The sequence below is a fragment of the Globicephala melas genome, chromosome 18 (genome assembly GCF_963455315.2).
Source record: "Globicephala melas chromosome 18, mGloMel1.2, whole genome shotgun sequence".
In the NCBI taxonomy this organism is placed as follows: Eukaryota; Metazoa; Chordata; class Mammalia; order Artiodactyla; family Delphinidae; genus Globicephala; species Globicephala melas.
Genome location: NC_083331.1, coordinates 35,113,510 through 35,138,694, shown reverse-complemented (window position 1 = coordinate 35,138,694; position 25,185 = coordinate 35,113,510). Strand labels below are relative to the sequence as shown.

At 33.2% G+C, this 25,185-nt stretch overlaps 1 protein-coding gene across 1 annotated transcript in view; it reads right to left on the bottom strand.

Annotated features, from left to right (window-relative positions):
* Positions 1–1,169: 1,169 nt before the first annotated feature.
* Positions 1,170–25,185, bottom strand: part of KLHL1 (kelch like family member 1) — a 386,506-nt gene continuing 362,490 nt past the window's right edge. The window contains exons 9-11 of the mRNA XM_030842541.2: positions 22,002–22,214; positions 13,115–13,286; positions 1,170–2,272 (exon numbers count right to left, since the gene is read on the bottom strand). Of these exons, the coding sequence (XP_030698401.1) occupies positions 2,213–2,272; positions 13,115–13,286; positions 22,002–22,214 (445 nt within the window). The 3' untranslated portion in view covers positions 1,170–2,212. The remainder of the gene's footprint in view (positions 2,273–13,114; positions 13,287–22,001; positions 22,215–25,185) is intronic.

The following is a 25,185-nucleotide window of genomic DNA, read 5'->3' as shown; positions in this document are numbered from 1 at the left end:
TAGGTGTGTACACTTATGGTATGAAATATAAGAGGCAGCAGGCTAATATGATAAACATATAGAAAATAGTTGGTTGAATGCAGCAAATTTGGGGAAAATTCCTTCTAAGGAAAAAAAAAGTTTGTAAAAATATTGATAAATTTATTAACCAAGTTTTAAGTATGACCACCACAAAGCTTTACTGATTAACAAATAGATATACACCATTTTATCTTTCCCTCTATTTAACATTTCAGAAATAAATTGTCCACCTCAGTTAGCTAATATTATCCATATGTTCTATGCATTGAAGTAAATATGTGGGCAAAGAAGTTGAATATACTTAACAATTCTAAACTGTACAATTAGAAATGGCTAAAATGATAAATTTCATGCTATTCATCTTTTAACTATGATTAAAAAATCACTGATACTTCCTTAATATCTTATATCATTTTTCTGAAATGTGACTAATAAATTTGATCACATATACATGTTGGGAAATTTTAGATTTCCTAATATTTCCTTGACATAAACTATCAATATTTTCCATGGCTATTAATTTCAAATATTTTTCCACTACCCAGTAATATAAAACTCAACTTCATGTTTTACATTGACTCAAAAAGAGGGATTTTCTTGACTTTTCTAGCCCCTGCATGATTATCAGCACTTTCATTATGGGATGGGCATTTTCTAAGCACTATTGTTAGCTGTCTCAAGTGAGTGACTATAAAAGAAAACAATAATTAAAGATCACATTTGCGGGCTTCCCTGGTGGCGCAGTGGTTGAGAGTCCGCCTGTCGATGCAGCGGACACGGGTTCGTGCCCCGGTCCGGGAAGATCCCACATGCCGCGGAGCGGCTGGGCCCGTGAGCTATGGCCGCTGAGCCTCCGCATCCGGAGCCTGTGCTCCGCAACAGGAGAGGCCACAACAGTGAGAGACCCACGTACCGAAAAAAAAAAAAAAAAGATTGCATTTGCTGTCAGCATAGTATTTAGGAAGAAATAAACTTGTGTTTTGATGAAAATATATACTTCTTGATTTTTGAAAAGTCGAGCAATAAAATGACTATTTCTTGTCAATTTTTTACTCAGTTCTGAATTAAAATTTATTGAAAAAAATACACTGGTAAAAGTAAATTTTCTATTATTTATTAATTATATTTAAAATTTACATGGACTATTAAGGACATTGTGTAATGTTTCTACTATATGCTTTAAACAATTACAAACATTGGCATAAAATAATGTGCATATCAATGTAACAAGTTTGAAAAGTGGGGAATGAGAATCTGAAGTCTGCCTTCCTTCTAACAATGATGATTAACACTCCAAATGAATGGATCATAGATTTCTCTCTCAAATTTTTAAGATTCTTTATGAACAAAATTCTAAAGGACTTCAACATGCAATGGATATATATATATATATATATATATATATATATATATAACATTCAGAATAACTAACTTCCATGCTTACACTGAACTCATCATAAGGCAAAAGCCTATAATTGTACTAATTCTTTGGCTCAGTGTGTTCAAAAAGCAAAGCAATGTGGTAAGCTTAATGAAAAAGATCCTTTGTGTTTTCCAGCTTCAAATTGCTTATACAGTTGCAATAAAATCCAACCATCCTCTCAGATTATATATGCAGCTCTGATTTGTTTTCTGAATGCAAGAGACAAGCATGAATCTGTTTCTCTAGTTCATAGTTTAGGAAAATTAGGAAGAAGCATGTTTGCTTTAATAAACATCATTCCACCTCCTGGTATGATCACATCTGAGTAGGAAAATAGTAAATTGATCAAATTCTGTCAGATGAAATATCATGTCTTCTACTCTTGGCAACCTCTTGGTATCTCCACAGATTATAAAACAATTGAATGAACTGTGGTCATGAAATTATCCATGTCACAAATCTCGGTTTCTCCTTTTAATTGTTCAAGAAAAACAAGCCTTTGGTAACTCTAGTTACTGTATGCTACAATACAAAACAAATTACCAATAACCATTCCTGAACTAATACATGACCAGATAGTGTTCCCAGAGCAGTTTGTTTTCTTGTTTCCCATAATTCTGTTTGATCTTCTATTTCTTTTGACATCAGTAGGTAAATCTACCAAAATCTTTGTTCTTGAAGAATTTTCATCTCAGGAAGTTCTCATTCTTGCCCTCTGATATAAAAATAACCACTCCAGCAATTAAAATACATCCAAATAAAAATAAGTCAAGGTTGCTTGATGACTACTACACAGGCACCTGCTCTCCCAATATTCAAGGAAGCCATCTGTTGAAAAAGATGAAACACAATTTAAGACAAATTTTACTGTCTTAAAATATACAAATTATAATGTATTTAAACCACTCATTCATATGCATGAAAATCATTAATAAATGTGCTTATCTTTTCCCAATTTATCCACAAGTAGTACAATATAAATGGAAACAATGAAAATGACATTTACATAAAAGAATAATATGTGTATTGATTTTTTTTAAACCTGCAATCATTTACAGAATTTTTAATGAAACTAATAAATTCTTTAATGATTTTTAGTGAAATGAAGCTGTTTAAGAAAAGTTTCCAGCAAAGATTTATTCTAGAGCTTGCATGGACACATTTGTGATGATATTTCATAGTGACAGCTTGGAGTATATTTTAGATGAAATAGCTATTTCACTATTGAAGTCATTGTGAAGTTATCTCCCAAGATATTATACTGAATTAAATGTGTTATTCATTCATTCTAAACAGAGACATACAGTGATATAGCTTCAATATTTTGTTATTAATAGGCCATAATTACAATTGCTACAGGGTCTATTTTTTTAAAAGTCTACATTATACTTGTCATTGAAATGAGAACTGAGATTTTTAAAATAATCCTGAATATGAAATTGGTTAGAAATATATTAAAACAATAATTTTTATAAAGTTTGTAATGAAAATTTATTCCATAGAGGTAAACTAAGATTTTAGTAATTTGAACTTTTTCATATCAATGATTTTTATTACAGTTTTCTAAGAATAATTTATGCACATAAAAATATTAGGTAGATGAGAAATTACAGGATATTATTTCAAAGAGAAAGGAATAAAATGTAACAAATAAAATAGCTATGAGCAAAATAACCTCAGATCACATACATTATCTTATTGATTGAGAAAGGACATGGTCTCACTCTCTAAATATGAAAATTACCGTCATTATCTAATTATCTGTTAGTTCTTTTAACTGTGCTTATTGTTACCTGCCATCCCCCTTGCAGGTTAAAAATAAAAACAGAAACAAAACCAAAATACCTTCCCATGTGACTTTTTTTTATTCCTTTCATTTAATATCCTATTTTTTAAAAAGTTAATATAACATCTCTTGTCTTTTTCATAGATATTTGCTCAAAATGAGTAGTGAAAAGGGGCGTGTGATATATTGATAGCATATTGTGTGTTAAGAATAATTTTTATATATCACTGTCACCTTTATAATCCCATCATATGTTGTCATCTCTGTATGACAGGCATGTGAATGGAGTGTCAAGAGACAATATGTAAATCTGGTAACATCAATATCTACAATCTGAAATATTTCTGACTCCAAAATGCACACAGTTTCCATTGTCTCTCTTTTAGTTTCCAATGATTTTGAAACATTGTTTCACATCAGAGTCATCTAAGGGACTTTTACAAAGTATAAATACTCAAGGCCCACCATTCAGTAGGAATGGGATGAGTATTGGGTAGATGTATTTTTGAAGTTTCCCAAATACTCTCTGATGTTCATTCAGTACTGAAAACTACCATGCATAATTTCTAGGTGAAGTACAATGTACATACTTTCACTTTATGTCTGTATCTACATTTGCATCTATATTTCTATACATGCTTATATGTGTGTGTAAAAATGAATGTCTGCTTTTTTCCCCTGAGTTTACTATTCCTCCTGTATTTCTTTTACCCGTGAATGCCACCACTTTCTACCCAGTTGCTCAAGACAGGAACCTAGAGCACATCCATGACCCTTAATTTTACCTCCTTCAACCTTGCAGGTAAATAACCATCAAGTCCTATAAGTATCTCTCCAACGAACTTAATTATACCCATTCGTACTGTCTTCAACCTAGTTCAGGTTACAGTTTCACCTTGAGTGTGAAGGGGAGCAGAATATGCCACTCTAGGGTATCCCACTTTGGCATATTGATTATTTTGAACTAAAGGTACTTGAAAGATGCCGGACACAGGAGGGACACTCTGACCCTCCTTTGATCCCTTAAAGTAGGAGATAAATCTCCCATGTGAAATGGTACCCTCATCTACCAGGAGGGTAGAGGCATATTGATCACCAGACATAGGGAATTTAGGGCCAAGAAGGCTGTGGAAACAAACCTTGTAACTTCTTCACCAATTTCCCACCTCAATCTCAAACCACTTTGTCTACTCAGTTCTTCATGAATTTATTGTTTCTTTGTCTAAAAAGTATCAAAGCTTCCTGTTTTGGTCACTTCTTTGAGTCTCATGTATTTATGGGGTTTCCATATGTACAAAATTAAATTTGTTTTTCTCCCGTTAATCTGTTTTATGTCAATTTAATTATTTCATTAGCTGAAGAAACAAGAAGGAAAGAAGGAAAAATTTTCCACCCCTACAGTGGATTAATAAAATATGTCCTAATAAATTTCCGACTCTGATCTTGCTTTCTCCTAATCGTTTTTCACTTCTCATCAAGTGCAATCATTTTAAAGCACAATTCTGATGACTTACTTTCCCTGTCTAAAATCCTTCATTAGCTCTCCTTTAGGTTTATGGTAAAGTCAAGATTCTATAACATGGTTTCTGATCCTATATGATATAGACACAATTTATCTCTCCAAACTTACTGCTCACTGCTTTATTTATTGCCGAATGAAACATGCTATGTGTTCTCCTTCCTGAGGCTCTTTAAAAATTCTCTGCCTTAAACCAAAACACTCCCTATATTTTTATCTGTTTAACTATTACTCATTTTCTATGCTTCACTCTACATATCATTTTCTGAAAGATTTCTCTACCCAACACACTTAAGTTCTATCATAGTATTAAGTATTCCCCTTACCCCAGCATTTATCATTCTATTTTAAACATTTGATATATTCTACAAAAATATATTTTAAATATTTAAGACCTCTTCCCCTTTTCCCCCTTGGTCCAGTTTTATCTTATTTAATACATATTTTAAACAATCTGTCCTGTTCTCTCTCCAGGGTTATACCTTTCAGCCTTAGTATGATAACCTAAAAAGGTTGGCATGAAACCAATTATTGAACAGCAACTGAAAATTTAAATATCTCACCAGGCTTCCCTGAAACTCATTCTAAGCATCTTATATATCTATTATATGCAAATAAACTAAATCCACACACAACAGAGTAAACTGAATTGCAAAAATAATTCACAATAAATTTATTTAAGAAACATTCACATATCTCTCACCCCATACCAGCAACTATGTCAGGTTTTGGAGATATGACAGTAAATGACACACTATCACTGTTTCTTTACAGCTGCAGGTCGATGCAGCAAGACAGCACTACAACATTGTGAAAGGGTGATTTTAGCCAGGCTAGGGGAAATGGAAGTAAATTTTTCTTTCTATGTCTTGAAGCACACATATTCTTTTTTCAAATCAAATGCAAAAACACAAAATAACAATGTTAAATGACAAAGTCAAATTTATTTAAAACACAAACAAACACACACACCTGCAAGCATGCATGGGTTTGTTCTCTGTGTAACTATTAAGACATGAATCTGGCAAATACTCTCTAATCTATTTACATTATTTCCAATTCTAGCTAGCTTGGGAAATTTTCCAAACATACATTGTTATATATTTTAATATATTTGCTTATTCATTCTAATGCTTGGCCATTTTATGGTGCCAGTAGTAAATGAAATAATCAGATGATACTGTCCATTTATGGGGTATGTGAAGGGAAGGTGACAGGCATTATCCAGCAAATACCAGAACTTTCTCTAGTGGCCTGGAATTTCAAAGGGATTTTGTGTGGGTTTGCTGATGGTCCCTTGAGTCTTAAAAATACAAATAATGATAAGATATGGATGTAAAGTCTTACAGTAATTAAGAGCTTTAAAATTAATGTTTATTGTACTAAAATAAAGTTGTTATAAAACATTTAATATATATATATATATTTTTTTTTTAATGCAGCAGGTTACTGTTAGTCATCAATTTTACATACATCAGTGTATACATGTCAATTCCAATCACCCAGTTCATCACACCACCATTCCCACCATCCCACAGCTTTCTCCCCTTGGTGTCCATACTTTTGTTCTCTACATCTGTGTCTCAACTTCTGCCCGGCAAACTGGTTCACCTGTTCCATTTTTGTAGGTTCCATATACACGCGTTAACATACGATATTTGTTTTCCTCTTTCTAACCTACTTCACTCTGTATGACAGTCATAGATCCATCCACGTCTCAACAAATGACCCAATTTTGTTCCTTTTTATGGTGGAGTAATATCGCATTGTATATATGTACCACAACTTCTTTATCCATTCATCTGTTGATGGGCAGTTAGTTTGCTTTCATGACTTGGCTATTACAAATAGTGCTGCAATGAACATTGGGGTGCATGTGTCTTTTTGAATTATAGTGTACTCTGGGTATATACCCAGTAGTGGGATTGCTGGATCATATGGTAATCCTATTTTTAGTATTTTAAGGAACGTCCATACTGCTCCATAGTGGCTGTATCAATTTACATTCCCACCAACAGTGTAAGAGGGTTCCCCTTTCTACACACCCTCTCCAGCATTTGCTGTTTGTAGATTTTCTGATGGTGCTCATTCTAACTGGTGTGAGGTAATACCTCATTGTAGTTTTGATTTGCATTTCTCTGAAAATTAGTGATATTGAGCAGCTTTTCATGTGCTTCTTGGCCATCAGTATGTCTTCTTTGGAGAAATGTCTATTTAGGTCTTCTGACTATTTTTGGGTTAGGTTGATTGTTTCTTTAATATTGACCTGCATGAGCTGTTTATATATTTTGGAGATTAATCCTTTGTCCGTTGATTCATTTGCAAATATTTTCTCCCATTCTAAGGGTTGTCTCTTCATCTTGGTTATGGTTTCCTTTGCTGTGCAAAAGCTTAGAAGTTTCATTAGGTCCCATTTGTTTATTTTTGTTTTTATTTCCAATACTCAGGGAGGTGGATCAAAAAAGATTTTGCTGTGATTTATGTCAGAGTATTCTTCCTAGGTTTTCCTCTAAGAGTTTTATAGTGTCTGGTCTTACTTTAGGTCTCTAATCCATTTTCAGTTTATTTTTGAGCATGGTGTTAGGGAGTGTTCTATTTTCATTTTTTTACATGTAGCAGTCCAATTTTCCCAAAACCACTTATTGAAGAGACTGTCTTTTCTCCATTGTATATTCTTGCCTCCTGTGTCAGGGATTAGTTGACCATAGGTGTGTGGGTTTATCTTTGGGCTTTCTATCTTGTTCCATTGATCAATATTTCTGTTTTTGTGCCAGTATCATACTGTCTTGATTACTGTAGCTTTGTAGTATAGTCTGAAGTCAGGGAGTCTGATTCTTCCTGCTCCGTTTTTTTTTTCCCTCAAGACTGCTTTGGCTATTCAGGATTTTTTGTGTCTCCATACAAATTTTAAGATTTTTTGTTCTAGTTCCACAAAAAATGACATTGGTAATTTGATAGGGATTGCATTGAATCTGTAGATTGCTTTGGGTAGTATAGTCATTTTCACAATATTGATTCTTCCAATCCAAGAACGTGGTATATCTCTCCATCTGTTGGTATCATCTTTAATTTCTTTCTTCAGTGTCTTATAGTTTTCTGCATAGAGGTCTTTTGTCTCCCTAGGTAGGTTTATTCCTAGGTATTTTATTCTTTTTGTTGCAATGGTAAATGGGAATGTTTCCTTAATTTCTCTTTCAGATTTTTCATCATTAGTGTATAGGAATGCAAGAGATTTCTGTGCATTAAGTTTGTATCCTGCAACTCTACCAAATTCATTGATTAGCTCTAATAGTTTTCTGGTGCCATTTTTAGCATTCTCTATGTATAGTATTATGTCATCTGAAAACAGTGACAGTTTTACTTCTTCTTTTCCAATTTATATTCCTTTTATTTCTTTTTCTTCTCTGATTGCCATGGCTAGGACTTCCAAAATTATGTTGAAAAATAATGGTGAGAGTGGACATCCTTGTATTGTTCCTGATCTTAGAGGAAATGCTTTCACTTTTTCACCATTGAGAATGATGTTTGCTGTGGGTTTGTCGTATGTGGCCTTTATTATGTTGAGGTAGGTTCCCTCTATGCCCGCTTTCTGGAGAGTTTTTATCATAAATGGGTGTTGAATTTTGTCAAAAGCTTTTTCTGCATCAATTGAGATGATCATATGGTTTTTATTCTTCAATTTGTTAGTATGGTGTATCACATTAATTGATTTGCATATAATGAAGAATCCTTGGATCCCTGGGATAAATCACACTTGATCATGGTATATGATCCTTTAATGTGCTGTTGGAGTCTGTTTGCTAGTATTTTGTTGAGGATTTTTGCATCTATATTCATCAGTGATATTGGTCTGTAATTTTCTTTTTTTTTTAGTATCTTTGTCTGGTTTTGTTTTCAGGGTGATGGTGGCCTGATAGAATGAGTTTGGTAGTGTTCCTCCCCCTGCAATTTTTTGGAAGAGTTTGAGAAGGATGGGTGTTAGCTCTTCTCTTAATGTTTGATACAATTCACCTGTGAAGCCATCTGGTCCTGGACTTTTGTTTGTTGGAAGATTTTTAATCACAGCTTCAATTTCATTACTTGTGATTGGTATGTTCATATTTTCTATTTCTTCCTGGTTCAGTCTTGGAAGGTTATACCTTTCTAAGAACTTGTCCATTTCGTCCAGGTTGTCCATTTTTCTGGCATAGAGTTGCCTGTAGTAGTCTTTTAGGATGCTTTGCATTTCTGCAGTGTCCATTGCAACTTCTCCTTTTTCATTTCTAATTTTATTGATTTGAGTCCTATCCCTCTTTTTCTTGATGAGTCTGGCTAAAGGTTTATCAATTTTGTTTATCTTCTCAAAGAACCAGCTTTTAGTTTTATTGATGTTTGCTATTGTTTTGTTAATTTCTATCTCATTTATTTCTGCTCTGATCTTTATGATTTATTTCCTTCTGCTAACTTTGGGTTTTGTTTGTTCTTCTTTCTCTAGTTTCTTTAGGTGTAAGGTTAAATTGTTTATTGGAGATTTTTCTTGTTTCTTGAGGTAGGCTTGTATAGCTATAAACTTCCCTCTTAGAACTGCTTTTGCTGCATCCCACAGGTTATGGATCATTGTGTTTTCATTGTCATTTGTCTCTAGGTGTTTCTTTATTTCCTCTTTGAGTTCTTCAGTGATCTCTTGGTTACTTAGTAAGGTATTGTTTAGCTTCCATGTGTTTGTGTTTTTTACATTTTTTTCCCCTGTAATTTATTTCTAATCTCATAGCGTTGTGGTCAGAAAAGATGCTTGATATGATTTCAATTTTCTTAAATTTACTGAGGCTTGATTTTTGACCCAAGGTGTGATCTAGCCTGGAGAATCTTCCATGCACACTTGAGAAGAAAGTGTAATCTGCTGTTTTTGGATGGAATGTCCTATAAATATCAGTTAAATCTACGTGGTCTATTGTGTCATTTAAAGCTTCTGTTTCTTATTTATTTTCGTTTTGGGTGATCTGACCATTGGTGTAAGTGAGGTGTTAAAGTCCCCCACTATGATTGTGTTACTGTCAATTTCCTCTTTTATTGCTGTTAGCAGTTGCCTTGTGTATTGAGGTGCTCCTATGTTGGGTGCATATATATTTATAATTGTTGTATCTTCTTCTTGGATCAATCCCTTGATCATTATGTAGTGTCCTTCCTTGTCTCCTGTAATATTCTTTATTTTAAAGTTTATTTTATCTGCTATGAGTATTCCTACTCCAGCTTTCTTTTGATTTCCATTTGCATGGAATATCTTTTTCCATCCCCTCACTTTCAGTCTGTATGTGTCATTAGATCTGAAGTGGGTCTCTTGTAGACAGCATCTGTATGGGTCTTGTTTTTGTATCCATTCAGCAAGCCTGTGTCTTTTGGTTGGAGCATTTAATCCATTCACATTTAAGGTAATTATCATTATGTATGTTCCTATGACCATTTTCTTAATTGTTTTGGGTTTGTTTCTCTAGGTCCTTTTCTTCTCTTTTGTTTCACACTTAGAGAAGTTCCTTTAGTATTTGCTGTAGAGCTGGTTTGGTGGTGTTGAATTTTCTTAGCTTTTGCTTGTCTGTAAAGCTTTTGATTTCTCCATCTAATCTGAATGAGATCCTTGCCCAGTAGAGTAATCTTGGTTGTAGGTTTTTCCCGTTCACCACTTTAAGTATATCATGCCACTTCCTTCTTGTAGAGTTTCCATTGAGAAATCAGCTGTTAACCTTATGGGAGTTCCCTTGTATGTTATTTGTCATTTTTCTCTTGCTGCTTTCAATGATTTTTCTTTTTCTTTAATTTTTGCCAATTTGATTACTATGTGTCTCGGCGTGTTTCTCCTTGGGTTTATCCTGCCTGGGACTCGCTGCCCTTCCTGGACTTGGGTGGCTATTTCCTTTCCCATGTTAGGGAAGTTTTCAACTGTAGTCTCTTCAAATATTTTCTCGGTCCTTTCTCTCTCTCTTCTCCTTCTGGGACCCCTATAATGCAAATGTTGTTGTGTTTAATGTTGTCCCAGAGGTCTCTTAGTCTGTCTTCATTTCTTTTCATTCTTTTTTCTTCATTTTGTTTCACAGCAGTGAATTCACCATTCTGTCTTCCAGGTCACTTATCTGTTCTTCTGCCTCAGTTATTCTGCTATTGATTCCTTCTTGTGTAGTTTTCATTTCAGTTATTGTATTGTTCATCTCTGTTTGTTTGTTCTTTAATTCTTCTAGGTCTTTGTTAAACATTCCTTACATCTTCTCCATCTTTGCATCCATTGTTTTTCCGAGGTCCTGGATCATCTTCACTATCATTATTCTGAATTCTTTTTCTGGAAGGTTGCCTATCTCCACTTCATTTAGTTGTTTTTCTGACATTTTATCTTGTTCCTTCATCTGGTACATACCCCTCTGCCTTTTCATCTTTTCTGTTTCTGTGAATGTGTTTTTTTGTTCCACAGGCTGCAGGATTGTATTTCTTCTTGCTTCTGCTGTCTGCCTTCTGGTGGGTGAACGTTATAAAACATTTTAAATACCACTTTGCTCTTTGTAAGATAATTTATGATCCAAAAGAGTGTAATAAAATACAGATGAGGGAAAATGGCCTTTAGGAAGCTTTTACCCATTACTACTACATTCATTATTTTACTTTCAATTTTAGAGGAATTATAAGCATAATGGCTCATTTCTATAAATATGTAATGAAGATATTATATCATTTATATGCCCATAAACTTCCTTTATTTAATGTTCATTTGTAAAAGTAGCACATTTAAAATATATACCACTGAACTGGTACATTTCCTTAGCAAGTCAACAGTCATAACAGTGCTCCTTTTGTAAACACTAGGGACCTAGGAAGGTAAGGAATTAAAATATATCTTCTAAAATCTCAATGCAATAATTACAGCTTATTTTATATTTGCTGCTCTCTGGATAAGGAATGCTTCTTTCTCACAATTAAAGTAAAACATAGAATATCACAGGACCTAGTTCTCCAAATTCTTGCTGTTTGTTCCTCCATTCCACCTTTTTTCTTCCTTCTTAGCCAAATGCCTCTTCATTGGAATCAAAGGATTTTCCCTTGGGGAAGAGTAAGGTTCATAAGGCAGATACCTTAGTCTGATCATGTGGAGTCTGGTTTTGTACTTCAAAGTCAGCCTATTTAATATTGTAGTTGAACACATATCACCAAAACTGGCACAATCAAGGAAGTTATGTATCTTTAAAAGTAAACATTTTTTCCAAGAAATTTACTTCAATCAAATTTTAGTTAATTTCTATGACCAAAAATAAATCCTTCTATACATTAAGGAATAGGAGATGAGGTTATTATCCTGCTTCAACTAAGTAAGACTTTGGAATTTAACTGCATCCATTGATGGAAAATTGGTCTGTTTGTTTGTTTAAATTGTTTCTCATTTTTAAGTTTCTGATAAAGGAGTGAAATAAGAAATATTGAAAGATTTGGCAAAGAAAGAAAGAAAGGAGAAATTGAATATAATGACAAAAGTCTGAAAATATACCCATTCTCTTCATTACAAGCAAGGCTGTAGTAACTGTACAGCATAAGTTATTTTCCACCATAATTAAGTTGTCCTCCTCTCATCTTTCCCCACCACTCACACACACCCCAACACAAATAGTCCAGATCTTCGACCAGATTGGGAGCTTCTCTGAGCATGATCCTAAATCTCTAACTACAGTGTATGTTTAAAGGCTAACCTAAGATCAGCCAATTATTTCACTCCATCTTCTTGGCCAAAGTGTTTGTCCAGGAATGAGTGCTTTATACGACAGACCATTCAGAGCTCTTTGCTGTTTGTTTTTGGGTTTCTTTTGAACAAAGATTTCTTTTATTTTCTGATTATGGCTGTGAGGATTCCCACTTGGAGTTTCCAGCAGCACCACCCCATGGAAAATTCTCTCTGCAGTGAGTAACAATCAACCTAACAAAGATAGTCAAGCAAAAACGGGAGGCAGAAAGTTGATTTCTGCAGGTTTCCATTCTCTTATTTTTGTTATCTCTAAAACCAAATATTTTAAAGATGAGTTTTTGTGAACCAATATATTCCACTTTCATTTTTTGCTTCAGCTAATTAAAATTCAGTTCCTGTCTCTTGTTATAACATAATAAAGTGGAAATCTCACTGAAGCATGAATGTAACTTTCTAATATAAATTTTATTGAAGTATAGAATACACAAGAGAAAAGTACACAAAAACATATGATTTAATAAACTTTTTACAAAATGAAAATGGACAAAATCAATCATTTTGAGTTCAGAGTAATTTGACTAGATACATTGCTGTATGTACCCCTCTCCTCCAAAGGAAGTAAGTGAAATAAGTTCTTATATGCGAAGTAACTTATGCTGGCAACAATCTTACCTGGGTCCATTCATTAGTTTGTGGATCATAGGATTCCATAGTGTTGAGGTAAGTCTGCCCATCATAGCCACCAACAGCGTATAGTCTGTCACCAAGGAGACAGACACCAACAGCATCTCTGGGCATACTCAAAGGAGCCACCATGGTCCATGTATCTGTTTTAGGATCATATCTAAAATGTAAGGATAAAGGACATAACATATTCTAGTCACATTGAACTTTTACTATATTAATGATGCCCTTTCAAAACAAGCCATGGAAAAGAAAACAACTTTTTTTTTCTAAAAACTCAATATTTAAGCAGGTTTTCAGGAACCAATATCCACAATGTCTGGATTTCTATAGTTTAAGGTATTTTAAAAACATACCTAGACTCTTAATTGGATGGATGCTGAGTCATCTTACAAAAATGAATATCATGATTTCTTTCCACAAGGAAGTCAGATATGTAAATAACTATTGTTCCACAGTAGAATGAGGTTCTTTAAAACAGGTACAAGAAAGTGTTATGGTCATGAAACAGAAGTAATGGTTAAAAATCTGGGACAATTATGAAATACTTCACATTTGAAGTCTCCTTTAAATGAGACCTGAAAATCTATCCTAAATTTGCTAGAAAGAAAGAGATATTTTTACAAAGGAACACAAGTGTTAATAAAACTGCATGGCCAGCTTTGTGGAAAGTAGGTGGGCAGTGTGGCCAGGTTCAAGGGTATGAGAAGAAGCAATGCTTAAAAAGGTGGTTTTGGGGCTTCCCTGGTGGCGGAGTGGTTGAGAGTCCACCTGCCGATGCAGGGGACATGGGTTCGTGCCCCGGTCCGGGAAGATCCCACATGCCGCGGAGTGGCTGGGCCCGTGAGCCATGGCCGCTGAGCCTGCGCGTCCGGAGGCTGTGCTCTGCAACGGAAGAGGCCACAGCGGTGAGAGGCCCGTGTACCGCAAAAAAAAAAAAAAGGTGGTTTTTGATCAGCTCATGAATTGCTTGATTCCCAGAGTAAGAAAGTATTTTGTGCTTACTCAACAGGAAAATAGGGAACCACTGAAACTTGAGGAAATAGGTACAACATGAACAGAGCTATCTTTTAGTGATTATTACTCAGGATTCACTGGAAGGGAGAGATTGGTAAATCAAGAGATTGAAGCAGAGGGTCCAAGTATTATTATTGAATTTTAACCAAAAATAATTAAATTTCCAGAAAGTCTGATTACCATACATTACATACAGATATTTTATGTGTTGGATGGTAAGATACCAAAGAATTCCTTGGTGAGTGTGCTTTACTTCAGCTAAGAAGGAATGATTAAGCCACCTCTTTGCCTTTAACCTACAACTGCAGGTTCAGATACGAAAACATCTAGTAAGAGCCCAGTAGAGGAAATATAAAAGAAGACTAGATGACAGCAAATTTATTCCTAGTTCGTTTTTCTACTCCAATCTTGTTATGAAATTTTAATGAAAAAAATAAACAAACACAAACAAGCCAAAAAACCCACATACAGTTTTTTGAAAATAAAGAAGGTTGTTACAAAAAAAATGACTGGAAGGACCCCAAGGATCCAGAATTTATATTTTGGAGAGAATATTTCTCCCAGGACATTACATGCATTTACACACCATGTCTGGAGGAGTTGTGACAGTCAAGATGATATATGTGAGATGAGAGATTGGTTGAATGCCTGAAAATCAGGACCACCTTAAAGCTGTCAGGCTGTCAGGCAAATAAAAAAGTAATTTTATATGCTATAGTTAATAAGTGTAAAACATCACAAATAGATACAGGCACACATAGACACAAATGCAAATATGCAATCTATGCTATCAAATCTTTAAGATATTTAAACTTCTACAATGAATATTTTGAAATGTATAAACATAAAAACAGAGGACAAAAAAAAGGAAAGATGAGAAAAGAAAAGACACCACAAGGAATCATATTGTACAATCCACAAAGTGGAACATTTTATAAGATACCTGACTGAAGTTTTCAGGTAAAAAAAGCCCAGTAATAAAATGAATTACTAAGAAGAAGTAGCTGTTCTAAATTAAATGTGACTTTAAAATGTAACAAAATAAAATGAATGAAACTTACTTGGATACCAATTTATAGACCAACTATTAAAAGATGTTTAAGGCATTTTGGAAATTTTAATTCTGTGTATCAGATTAAAATAAGAGATTTTTAAAATTTTTATTACTTGTGATAATGACGTTGTGATTATGCTAAAAATGTAAAGTTCTGATCATTTTCCATTGTTTGTTTCTGGGATGAATTCATAAGGGTTTTGAGCTAAAGTAAAGAATTACTTTAAAACACTTCAGGAAAAAAAATACTGTAAAGGTGAATGGATGAAGCAATTTGGTGATGGTTGTTGAATCTGGGTAATGAATACGGGGAGTTGTTTTTACTTTTCTGTCAGGAAATTTTTGTCATAAAAATAACTTTAAAAGGAAGAATGTATAATACTCCTAATTTCAGTGAAACATGAACGTTCTTTATATTTTATTCATTTTCCAATAGAAGCTAGTCTGCCTTTTGTCACAATCACTTCACTTAAATAGCTTTTCCTGAAGTCCTATTTTAGTCCCCATGTAATTATTATTGAGCTCTATAGGATTTTTTTCAACTATTGTCTACATAGCAGACTTTATCACTTTGCAAAAAGGCAGAAGAACTGAGAAAAAAGCTAACAGTAACAGCACTAAAGAATAATAAATGCATTTCTGAAGGCTTCTGAAATTTTAAATGAAGCCCATATAATGAAGATATTCTCATATACTCATACTTCAGGGAAAATTAAGAAAACACTAGTATGTCCTATATCTAGGTACACATTTAAAATAATATCCTACACTTTGAAATAGATATCATTCTTTTCACATTTTACAAAATTCCTGAAGAAAAGTTAAAAAATTTAGTGCATTCTCCTAGAAGATCCAAATCTTTGAATTAAATATACCTGTTTTCAGTGGTAGGTAACATATTTCATGTGTTTAATAGCAATCTTTTAATTTATATCTAGCAATGGTGATGATATTTAAACATATATATTGCTAGAAAATCAAATCAAACCAAACCAAAAGAAAAATTGAGTCCAAACTACCCCCTCCTACACACACACACTCTCTCTCTCTCTCTCTCTCTCTCTCTCTCAGATATTTATGCAGTAATCACACTAATTCAAAATTACCCAGTAATGGTTATCCTTGTCCTCACATTAATGAATCTAAATTGATTTTTCTGTATTTAGAACTCCGTGGATTTACCTCTCAGCCTGGTGATACACATAATTGTTACCCCCCAAATGAAATAAACAGCATTTTTTAGCTTAGGGAAAGATCCACAGATGTATAAGCTCTTTCCAAACAATTACTAACAGCGAACTTTATCATTATCTGTTCATGTTTTTGACAAAATTTTGTTCTAAGCATTCTTTTTTGCCTCAGGTTGCCTGTTTATAAAAAGAAAGAAAGAAAAGAAAAAGCAGGTGCGGGGTGGCTGCTGTCTTTTTGTATTTAGGCTGTCTGCCTTTCCTACATCTCACCTTGGCCTTCATGGTCAGAATGTGAGCTCTGCATCAGGGACTCTATTAAAGTTTCCAGCCCTCAGGAAAGAGACGCATCCGTATATAGTGGCTAAAATTGGCTCTAAAATGAAAACTTACCAAAGGCATATGACAACCACGGAACAAAAGTTAGTTTCTCATTGAAACTCCCGCTTGAAATTTTTGAGGTACCATTACTTTTTCAAGTATTGTTATTTCCACAATTAGAAGATAAAAATTTATCTTATGTTTAATGGACAATATAACTAGATTTCTGCTCCCCCTTTCAACAGTTTTTGCTTATTTTTATACAAACATATTTTTAAAAGTTAATTTGATTTAAACTTTTCTATGAAGGTGTATGAAAAATGCTATTTTGATTAGGTCATATTCCATTACATCTACTCTTCAAGGTTGAGGGGAGGAGAGATGAGCTGGTGACAGAACTGGAGAAAGCAAGGACCCACTAAGCAACTCCGACTCCTCTCAGGTGTAGCTTTCTCATTAAAGTTTTGAAAATTATTTAAGCTATTGTCAATCAACAGAACATGGAGCATACACAGAAGATCTTAATGCTAGTAAAAACTCACTTTTAAAATATATATCTTTAACAGTTCAAAACTAAGAAAAATAGATTCTTTATGTAATTATTTTCTCTACTCATATAATAGAAAAATTTACTAGTGCTGTGAGTCCAAATTATGTATTTTTAAATACCTTTCTCAATGTGAAAATGAATTTGAGTTCGATACCAGCGTTGATAACCTTCCATCTATATACGCCATCACGTGTTTCATCTTTTCATGTACATCTACCTTCCACAGAATTGTTCTCCTTCCTCCAAAATTTGCAGATAAATTACCATGATGTCAGCATTCCAGGCAGAATATCCCAGGACAACAGATTACTCTGTCACTCCCTGTGTCCAGCTGACCACTTCAAAGATAACACTTGCCTCATAAGCTACTGAGGCAAATATTAATCACAAATATAAATTAGTATGGCTATAGTATAGGTTAATAATTTTTGCATCTACTTATAAAACAAGGGCTTTATATACGTAGACTGGATCTCCATCTGTTGTAGATATTTCTACCAGAAATTTGAACATAATTTGTTATCAAAGAAGTAGCAAAGATTATGCATGCACAATAATAGAAAAACAAAGGCAAAAAAAAAAATATTTTCATGCTGCACTCATTTGGCTGGTTCCAACAGTAAGATCTTAAGAAGAATAAAAAGAAATATTTATTATAAAGTAAAATAGTGCCTACCTAACATTTTAACTTTAAACAATTCAAGGAATTACATTTTTGTAGAAAATTTAGGATCTCACGTATCAAAAATGTGAATTAATACATTAATGTGCTACTTAAGGCCTAGGATAACATCCATAATTTAAATAAAAAGTAAGTCTCTCCTTTATCATCTCTCTTCAGTGTTCAGAAATTCTTGGATTATGTCTAAACCAAAAGGATGAAATGAGAAATTAAGAGAAATGAAAGAATCCAAAATTCCATACTTGCTCTATATATTAATGTTTATGGTAATCTGAAAAGAATTATTAAAGTAGATAATGTAGTTATCCCTGTATGTCAGACAGCATATCTTAAATTATTTCATTTTTAACAAAGATCTAAAGATGATAAAAATAGAGTCATACCCTGACAGTAATAAGTTAAATACTGTTATTTTAGATGACTTTTTCTGTTATGACTGGAGTATATTTTGGTAGACTTTGAACAAAAGTGTATATTTATTATAAGTTATATATCAAAATTGTGATTATTGTTAATAGTGTTTGGTTGATAAGATATGATGATATAATTTTCAACAAATATATGATTAATTGCTTAATATTTTAGTCTCAATCAAAAATTTTCTGTCTGTTGAAGATATGCCTGAAGTATATGTAAATCATGAATCCTCAGCCAATGATGATGGAAATGGGTGTTCACATGCAAATAGAGAAGAAATAAATCAATATCTATCTACATATCTTTCCATCAGTCCATCCAAACATCCATCCATCCATCCATCTCTCCATTTATCCCTTTTAAAACCTGTCTATCTTTCCTTCAATCCATCTGAACATTCATCCATCCCTCTATTATTCCTATTAAAATCTCTATCTATCTATCTATCTATCTATCTATCTATCTATCTATCTATATCTACCTACCTACCTATTTACAGTATACCTCATAATGTTTTCCTTGTGAGAAATTTGACACCTCTTTTTCTTGGTGTCTGACTGATTTAATAAATGCTTGTTAAGTGTTTACTCAGTGCCAGGAATTGAGCCAAGTGGAGGTGTATAGGCATAGATAAGACAATCTTGGCCAGCACATAGAATCTAGTTTAGTGGAAAAATTGATGTAAAACAAATAATTTTTTCATTATGTTGATAATTCGTAAAAAGGAAAACTCCATTGCACTTTCAGGTCAAATTTGTATTACGAAAAGTTTCCTCAGGCTACTCTAAGGGGAAAAGATTGGAGGAAGCAAGAGTGGATATTACAAAGGCAGGTTTAGGAGTTTCCTTTAATGTTGACACCCCTTTCCTATCAGGTCTCATTACTGGGATGTAGATTCAAGGGCAAAGGTGGTCCTGATCTCTTATTAGCCAGCAGTGGTACTGATGGCTTTGAGCATATTTTCTGATCCATTGCGTGATTTCCAGCTTTGTGATCTCAAAGTTCTAATTATTTATTTCTTTATCTCTTTTTTTCTAATACATTTTAAGCTCTATTTAGTACGGTGAAAGCACACACAAAACAGTATTTATTGAGTAAGTGAATAGATGAATGTGCTTTTTCTAATGAATTGCACCTTCTGGGTCTAAATTCTGCTAGAACTTACTGCATTTTTGCACACTGCTTTTGTCCACTAAGATGCTCTCACTAGGGTGAGGCTTGGCTACAAAATTAGCTTTTACTGTTCCAGCAACTATTCTAAACTTCATGTTCTTACTCAGTCTCTGCTTTCTTGTCTGTTCTGATATGAAGTACCAATGTTCCTTGCATTTAAGAAAGCCTGACTTTACAATTTTTGATAGGTGCTATATAACTGTACTTTGCTACTTTATAATACCTTTATACTTCTATAAGAAATCATTGTCATATAACAACATTTGTCTATCTACTTATTTATCTGTCTATAAAACATAACATTGTACACTACCTGCTATTCCTAGTGATTTGTTTGCCTATGATTATATACTAAGAAACATTCCTTACATTACACATGCAAGGTAATTCTACAGGGGTACCATTATGTAAAATCATCAATATAGAATATATCTTATAGAAATTGTAAAATATGCTGTTATCTGACACATGGTATGAGCTCAGATAAGAATCATGATGATGCTGTGCTTCTGCATTACCTAAGTTGTTCATCCCCACTGCACTCCTATAACTTAAAATAGTTATGCTTAATTAAATACAATTTTGCACCATAAATGTATTCCTAGACTGAATTCTTTATGCCTCTGTTCATAAACAACATTTTAATGCATTAGAGAGTAAACTTAGAAAATAATGTGTATGAAATATCATTTTATTAGTGGCATTTATATATTTGCCATAAAAGTAGCAGCCTCATCATATTCATTTTCTTTGTCATTGTTTCCCAAGAATTTAGCAAAGGAAAATGTGAATAACCTGTCATTCTAGTAGCAGTATTTTTTAAATAAACGGTTGCATGTTTGTGTTTATAAAAGTATACACTTATTAATTTGGACTCTGACCACTGTCCTCACTATAGCACCTATAGTTCCTAATTTCAATGGACAAGAGAACATTGAATTGCAACTGTGGTGAGCTTAATGCCATCCTCTATGTATATATAGCCATAAATCTACAGTCCATTTCACAGAGTAGCAATATCGTTAAACATTTCTGTATTTTATCCTAGAAGTGGCTTAAGTTTGAACAGAGCCTGTTCACTAAAAGCTACCTCTTGCCAATGACCTTATTCTCAGTAAAAATGTTCACGTATCCTAAGAATAAATTATCATAAATGAGAGAGAGCCCCTTTCTTCCAATGACTCTTCCACTATCAAGCATGGATATAAAAGATTTGGTTTCTTGATATTAAGAGGAAAATTGCTGTGGTCATCAGTGTGATCCTCCAGACATCTGTTCCTCTCCCAGGTACCAGGTCAGATACTGTCTTTCCACACTTTGAAGTTTTCTGTGGCCATGTGACTGAGTTGTCATCAAAGTATCAACAAAGGAGAATTATATTACTTGAAGGTTGAATCTTTAAGAATGCATAAACAATGTAGTGCTATTCTCTGGCTTTTCCCTTCTGACATGGTGACCAGCTATGTCCATATTTTAGCTTATATGTCCTTTTCGGTACTAGAGTAAAAATATCACATGGACACACAGCATGAGAAAAAAGAGCATTATAGTATTAAGTCACTAAAAGTTTTGAAGTTATTCATTAAGGTAGAATTATTTATCCTATCCCAGGTGATAAAAAAATTTATCCTCAATACTTCCTAATCTCACTTCCTCATGTATCAGCATGTTTCCTTATGTAATAGAAAATATCACTATAAGTTTCTCTAACTCTCTAATCCTTAATTCACATGACATAAAAGTGCTAAGAGATCCACATCCACTAAAGAGAATTCAGCCATAACCATGCCAGGAAGTATGTGGATAGTTGGACCAAGACTGAAGCCAAGGTAAATTTTCGCTCCAGCCTCTGTGCACCTGCCATTTTTAGGAAGGAATTAAAAGAGGATCTATACTTCTTCTATACACCAGGATAATAGGCAATATAGTTCTAATAAGCCTGTCTTACATTAAGAAAGGTATGTCATAAAACAATGTTCATAATTCACCTTTACGAATTTGAAGAGAGTAGTAGAACAAATAAGACAGGATGAATAGAACAGATAAATAAAATATCCAATTTTTTTAAAAAAGAATTATCAGACATTCATTCATTTTAAAAATTATTTAAAACTGTATTTTAATCGACCTTTTAAAACATATTAACGGGAAGTTTAAAGATAACTTTAGAATTATGTGAAAATAAATTGTAGGGTTTTAAAAAATATTAGTTGAAAAGAACGGAAAAAAAGAAAGAAGGAAGGAGGGAGGGAGGATGAGGAAAGAAAAAATAAGGTAAGGCATAAAGTGGTGTGTGTGTGTGTGCGTGCATGCACGTGGGCACGCGCACGAGCGAGAGAAAGAGAGAGACTAATAAAGCAGCTCTAGGAGTTGAATTTACTTTCCTAAATTATGCAGATTTTATAATCGCTTGCATTAGGTATCAATGTAATTCGCATTCTTTCTTTCACTATGACCGTGCCTTGGGGTCTTACCTTTCTACGTAATCTAGCAGCCGAGAACAGTGGTTTGAAGCAGGAGCATCATGACCTCCTACTGCATAAAGAAAACCATCACATGTGGCCACTCCAACACCCCCTCTTCGTTTACACATTGGAGCACACATGTTCCACTTATTTGTGTGAGGATCATAATATTCCATTGAACTCAAACAGGAACTTCCATCACGACCTCCAACTGAATACAACCTAAAAACACAATTGGGCAAACATGATTTAGTATTACAGTCTGTATGACCAAATGAAGGAAAGGAAAAGTCCTTTACAAATAAATTTTCATCACAGCATGATCCTCAGATGTGTTAAAAATATATTACTTCACATGGAAGTTTTTGTTAAAGGAACATTATAACTAATTAAGTATACCTGAATCCCATGATTTTAATAAGCTATATACTAGATGAAATTAAAATGATAATTTTCTAACCTCTTTATTTCTAGAATGTTAGATTAAAACTATTTTTGTGTAAATAATTAAATCATCTAATACATTATTTTAATAAATATCGAGGAATGCCTATTTTAAAATAAGATATATTTATCTTCAATTTTTCTTGAAAATGAGCATAATCAGAAGAAAATCGATTATCTTATTTGTTGTTCAGCAATTGATTTTGCTATTGATTTTGCCAGTAGGTAAATCATGCCTACTTCTTGTGTTCTGTATTCACAGTTTAGAACACTAAATAAATAGAATAATTTAAACACATACTGTCATAACACTAGCTTTCTTAATCAGCACCTATACTGTAGCTAATGTGTTATCTGGATAGACAAAACTTTATAGGAAACAATAGTACAATAATATTAGCCTGATTGAATATTGCTGGAACTTACTTGATACACTTATTTTGCTATTTCATCACTGAGAAGTATGATAGGAACCCAGGAAAAGAAATATTACAGCACACATGGTACTTAAAATACATTCATAGAATACAAAAGCAGAAATACATCATCTATTCCTAGTAAAAACATTCTTGCTTATTTAATAATAGCCATGAAGATTTTATCACAGAAAGGTACAGAGTTGAATTTATTTATTTACTCATTTATTCAACATAACTTTGAATGCCTAGTATATGTCACACACCATCCCAAATTTTGTGAATATATCCATGAACAAAACAATAAACAATTCCTTGCACTCAATTCTACTAGGAGCGATATAGACATAATACACACAGTAAACACATGTATTATATACTACTAAGGGCTGTAGTCACATAGAGCAGGGAAGTGGGGTCAGGAGTGCAAATGGTGGGAGTGGGAGTTGTAGTTACAAATTTAAATATATGATCAAAAAAGGTCTCATTGAGAAGGTGATGTTTGCCCCAAAACTTGAAGAAGATGGTAGTGTTTGGAGGTGAGTTCAGGAATTTCTCTGGGGGAGAAGATTTGAGGTCGATTGAACAGGTTAGTGCAAAGTTCCAGGGGCAACAAGGAAGCCAGAACAGCAAGAGCAGAGATAGTGGACAGGGTAGCAGAGGAGATGATGGGTGGGGGTAAAGGGTAGGCCTCACACAGGTGTTTAGATGTTTCTCTAATGTCTAAAGCAAATGTAGACATTTTCCCTAAGTGAAACAGGAAGCCATGGGAGGATTTTGAGTAGAGGAATGTTATAACTTGTTTATGGTTTAATAAGATTAGATGTCATGAAATTTTTGCTTTACTAGTGGACATTATGCTTAATATATTGGTAAACAGACTTAATTCTAACTAAGTAAATGCATAGGAAGACATTATTACTTAGTATATAAAATAGTTTAGGCCTTAGATTTAAAAATTCCTCCTCTAATATTCTTTAGTAAGTCTAAAATATGATGTTTAAACTGACTTCAAATCCTGGAGATATTTTTAAGATGTTTATGTTTCTCTCAATGCCTGCCATGAAAAAATACTTTTGATTGCCCAAGTGTTCCCATTATGGATGTAATGTCTCTTTGCTTGATTACTCACAAGTTGTCTGCTGGCTCTCAGTCTTGCAATATGCTGAAATTAACCAATAGGAGCAATTTAAAGGACAAGTATTGGACAATTTAGCTTGCAAAGTCACCCAGAAGTAAAATGATTATTCACTCGGAAGTTTCTATCATCCTAAAAACTTTTTCATGCTTCACGAAATCTGAACTTTATTTATGTTTCATTTAAATTGAAGATCTAACTCAAAAGAAGTATGCTATAATATTGAGATATTGTTATTAAAACTTAGCAAAATAACTTTTTGCAGAGATTTTATTTATTGGTTAAGTATCTTCATGAAGGACACCTAGCACAGTCCCTGGTACATAGGTTACATATAAGAAAGGTATTCCCCTTTTTATTTTCTATTGTTTTAATGGAATGGTTGACTTCAAGCTACTGTGTTTATTCATACACATTATAGTGACAAATTATACTGTTGCTTTATCTGAACCCAGCATTGCTGATACTAAAATAATTCTATACAATACTTTATCACACTTTTTTGAAATTATTAAAGAATCCTTACATATACAAATATATAGCTAAATGTGTATTAAAATAATGATAATTAATTATACATATTGCTCACATTATAGAAGTCAAATGTTGAGCCTATTAGCATAGCCTTGTATTTGAAAAGAAAATGTAACTTAAATTTCACAAGTTACAACATCATTGACTTTTTAATATAATTATATATATATATATTATAAACCACTATTTATTCAATCTCTCTGCCTTTTGTGTGAACACTCTCCTAATAAAACTCAGTAACACATGGGTTTATACAAAAGAAATTTATGTAACACCTCTATAAAAATGATATAATATCTGACAGTTTTTTTGTAAAATAAATGTTTGATACATCATAGCTGTTATTTTATAAATTATTTACTAAAGCCTAAGCTAGGTTATCAGGGTTTTATTTCATTTGGTAAATGTCCCTTTTAATGTTCTTCCTATTATATAGTCTACAGATTAACAATGAAATTATTGTAATTTTGATAATGTAATATAAATTATTAATACTAGAGCAAAATTGGTTGAAAATAATAAATACACTACAATTTTTTCCTCAAAAAAAACTTTGCAAAAGAAATGAGAAAATTGTAATTGTATAGAATAGATAATAGTGTCCTTTGGGGCTGCTTTATGGAGTAATTATTAAAACCAACAGATGCATTTCAATACTTGA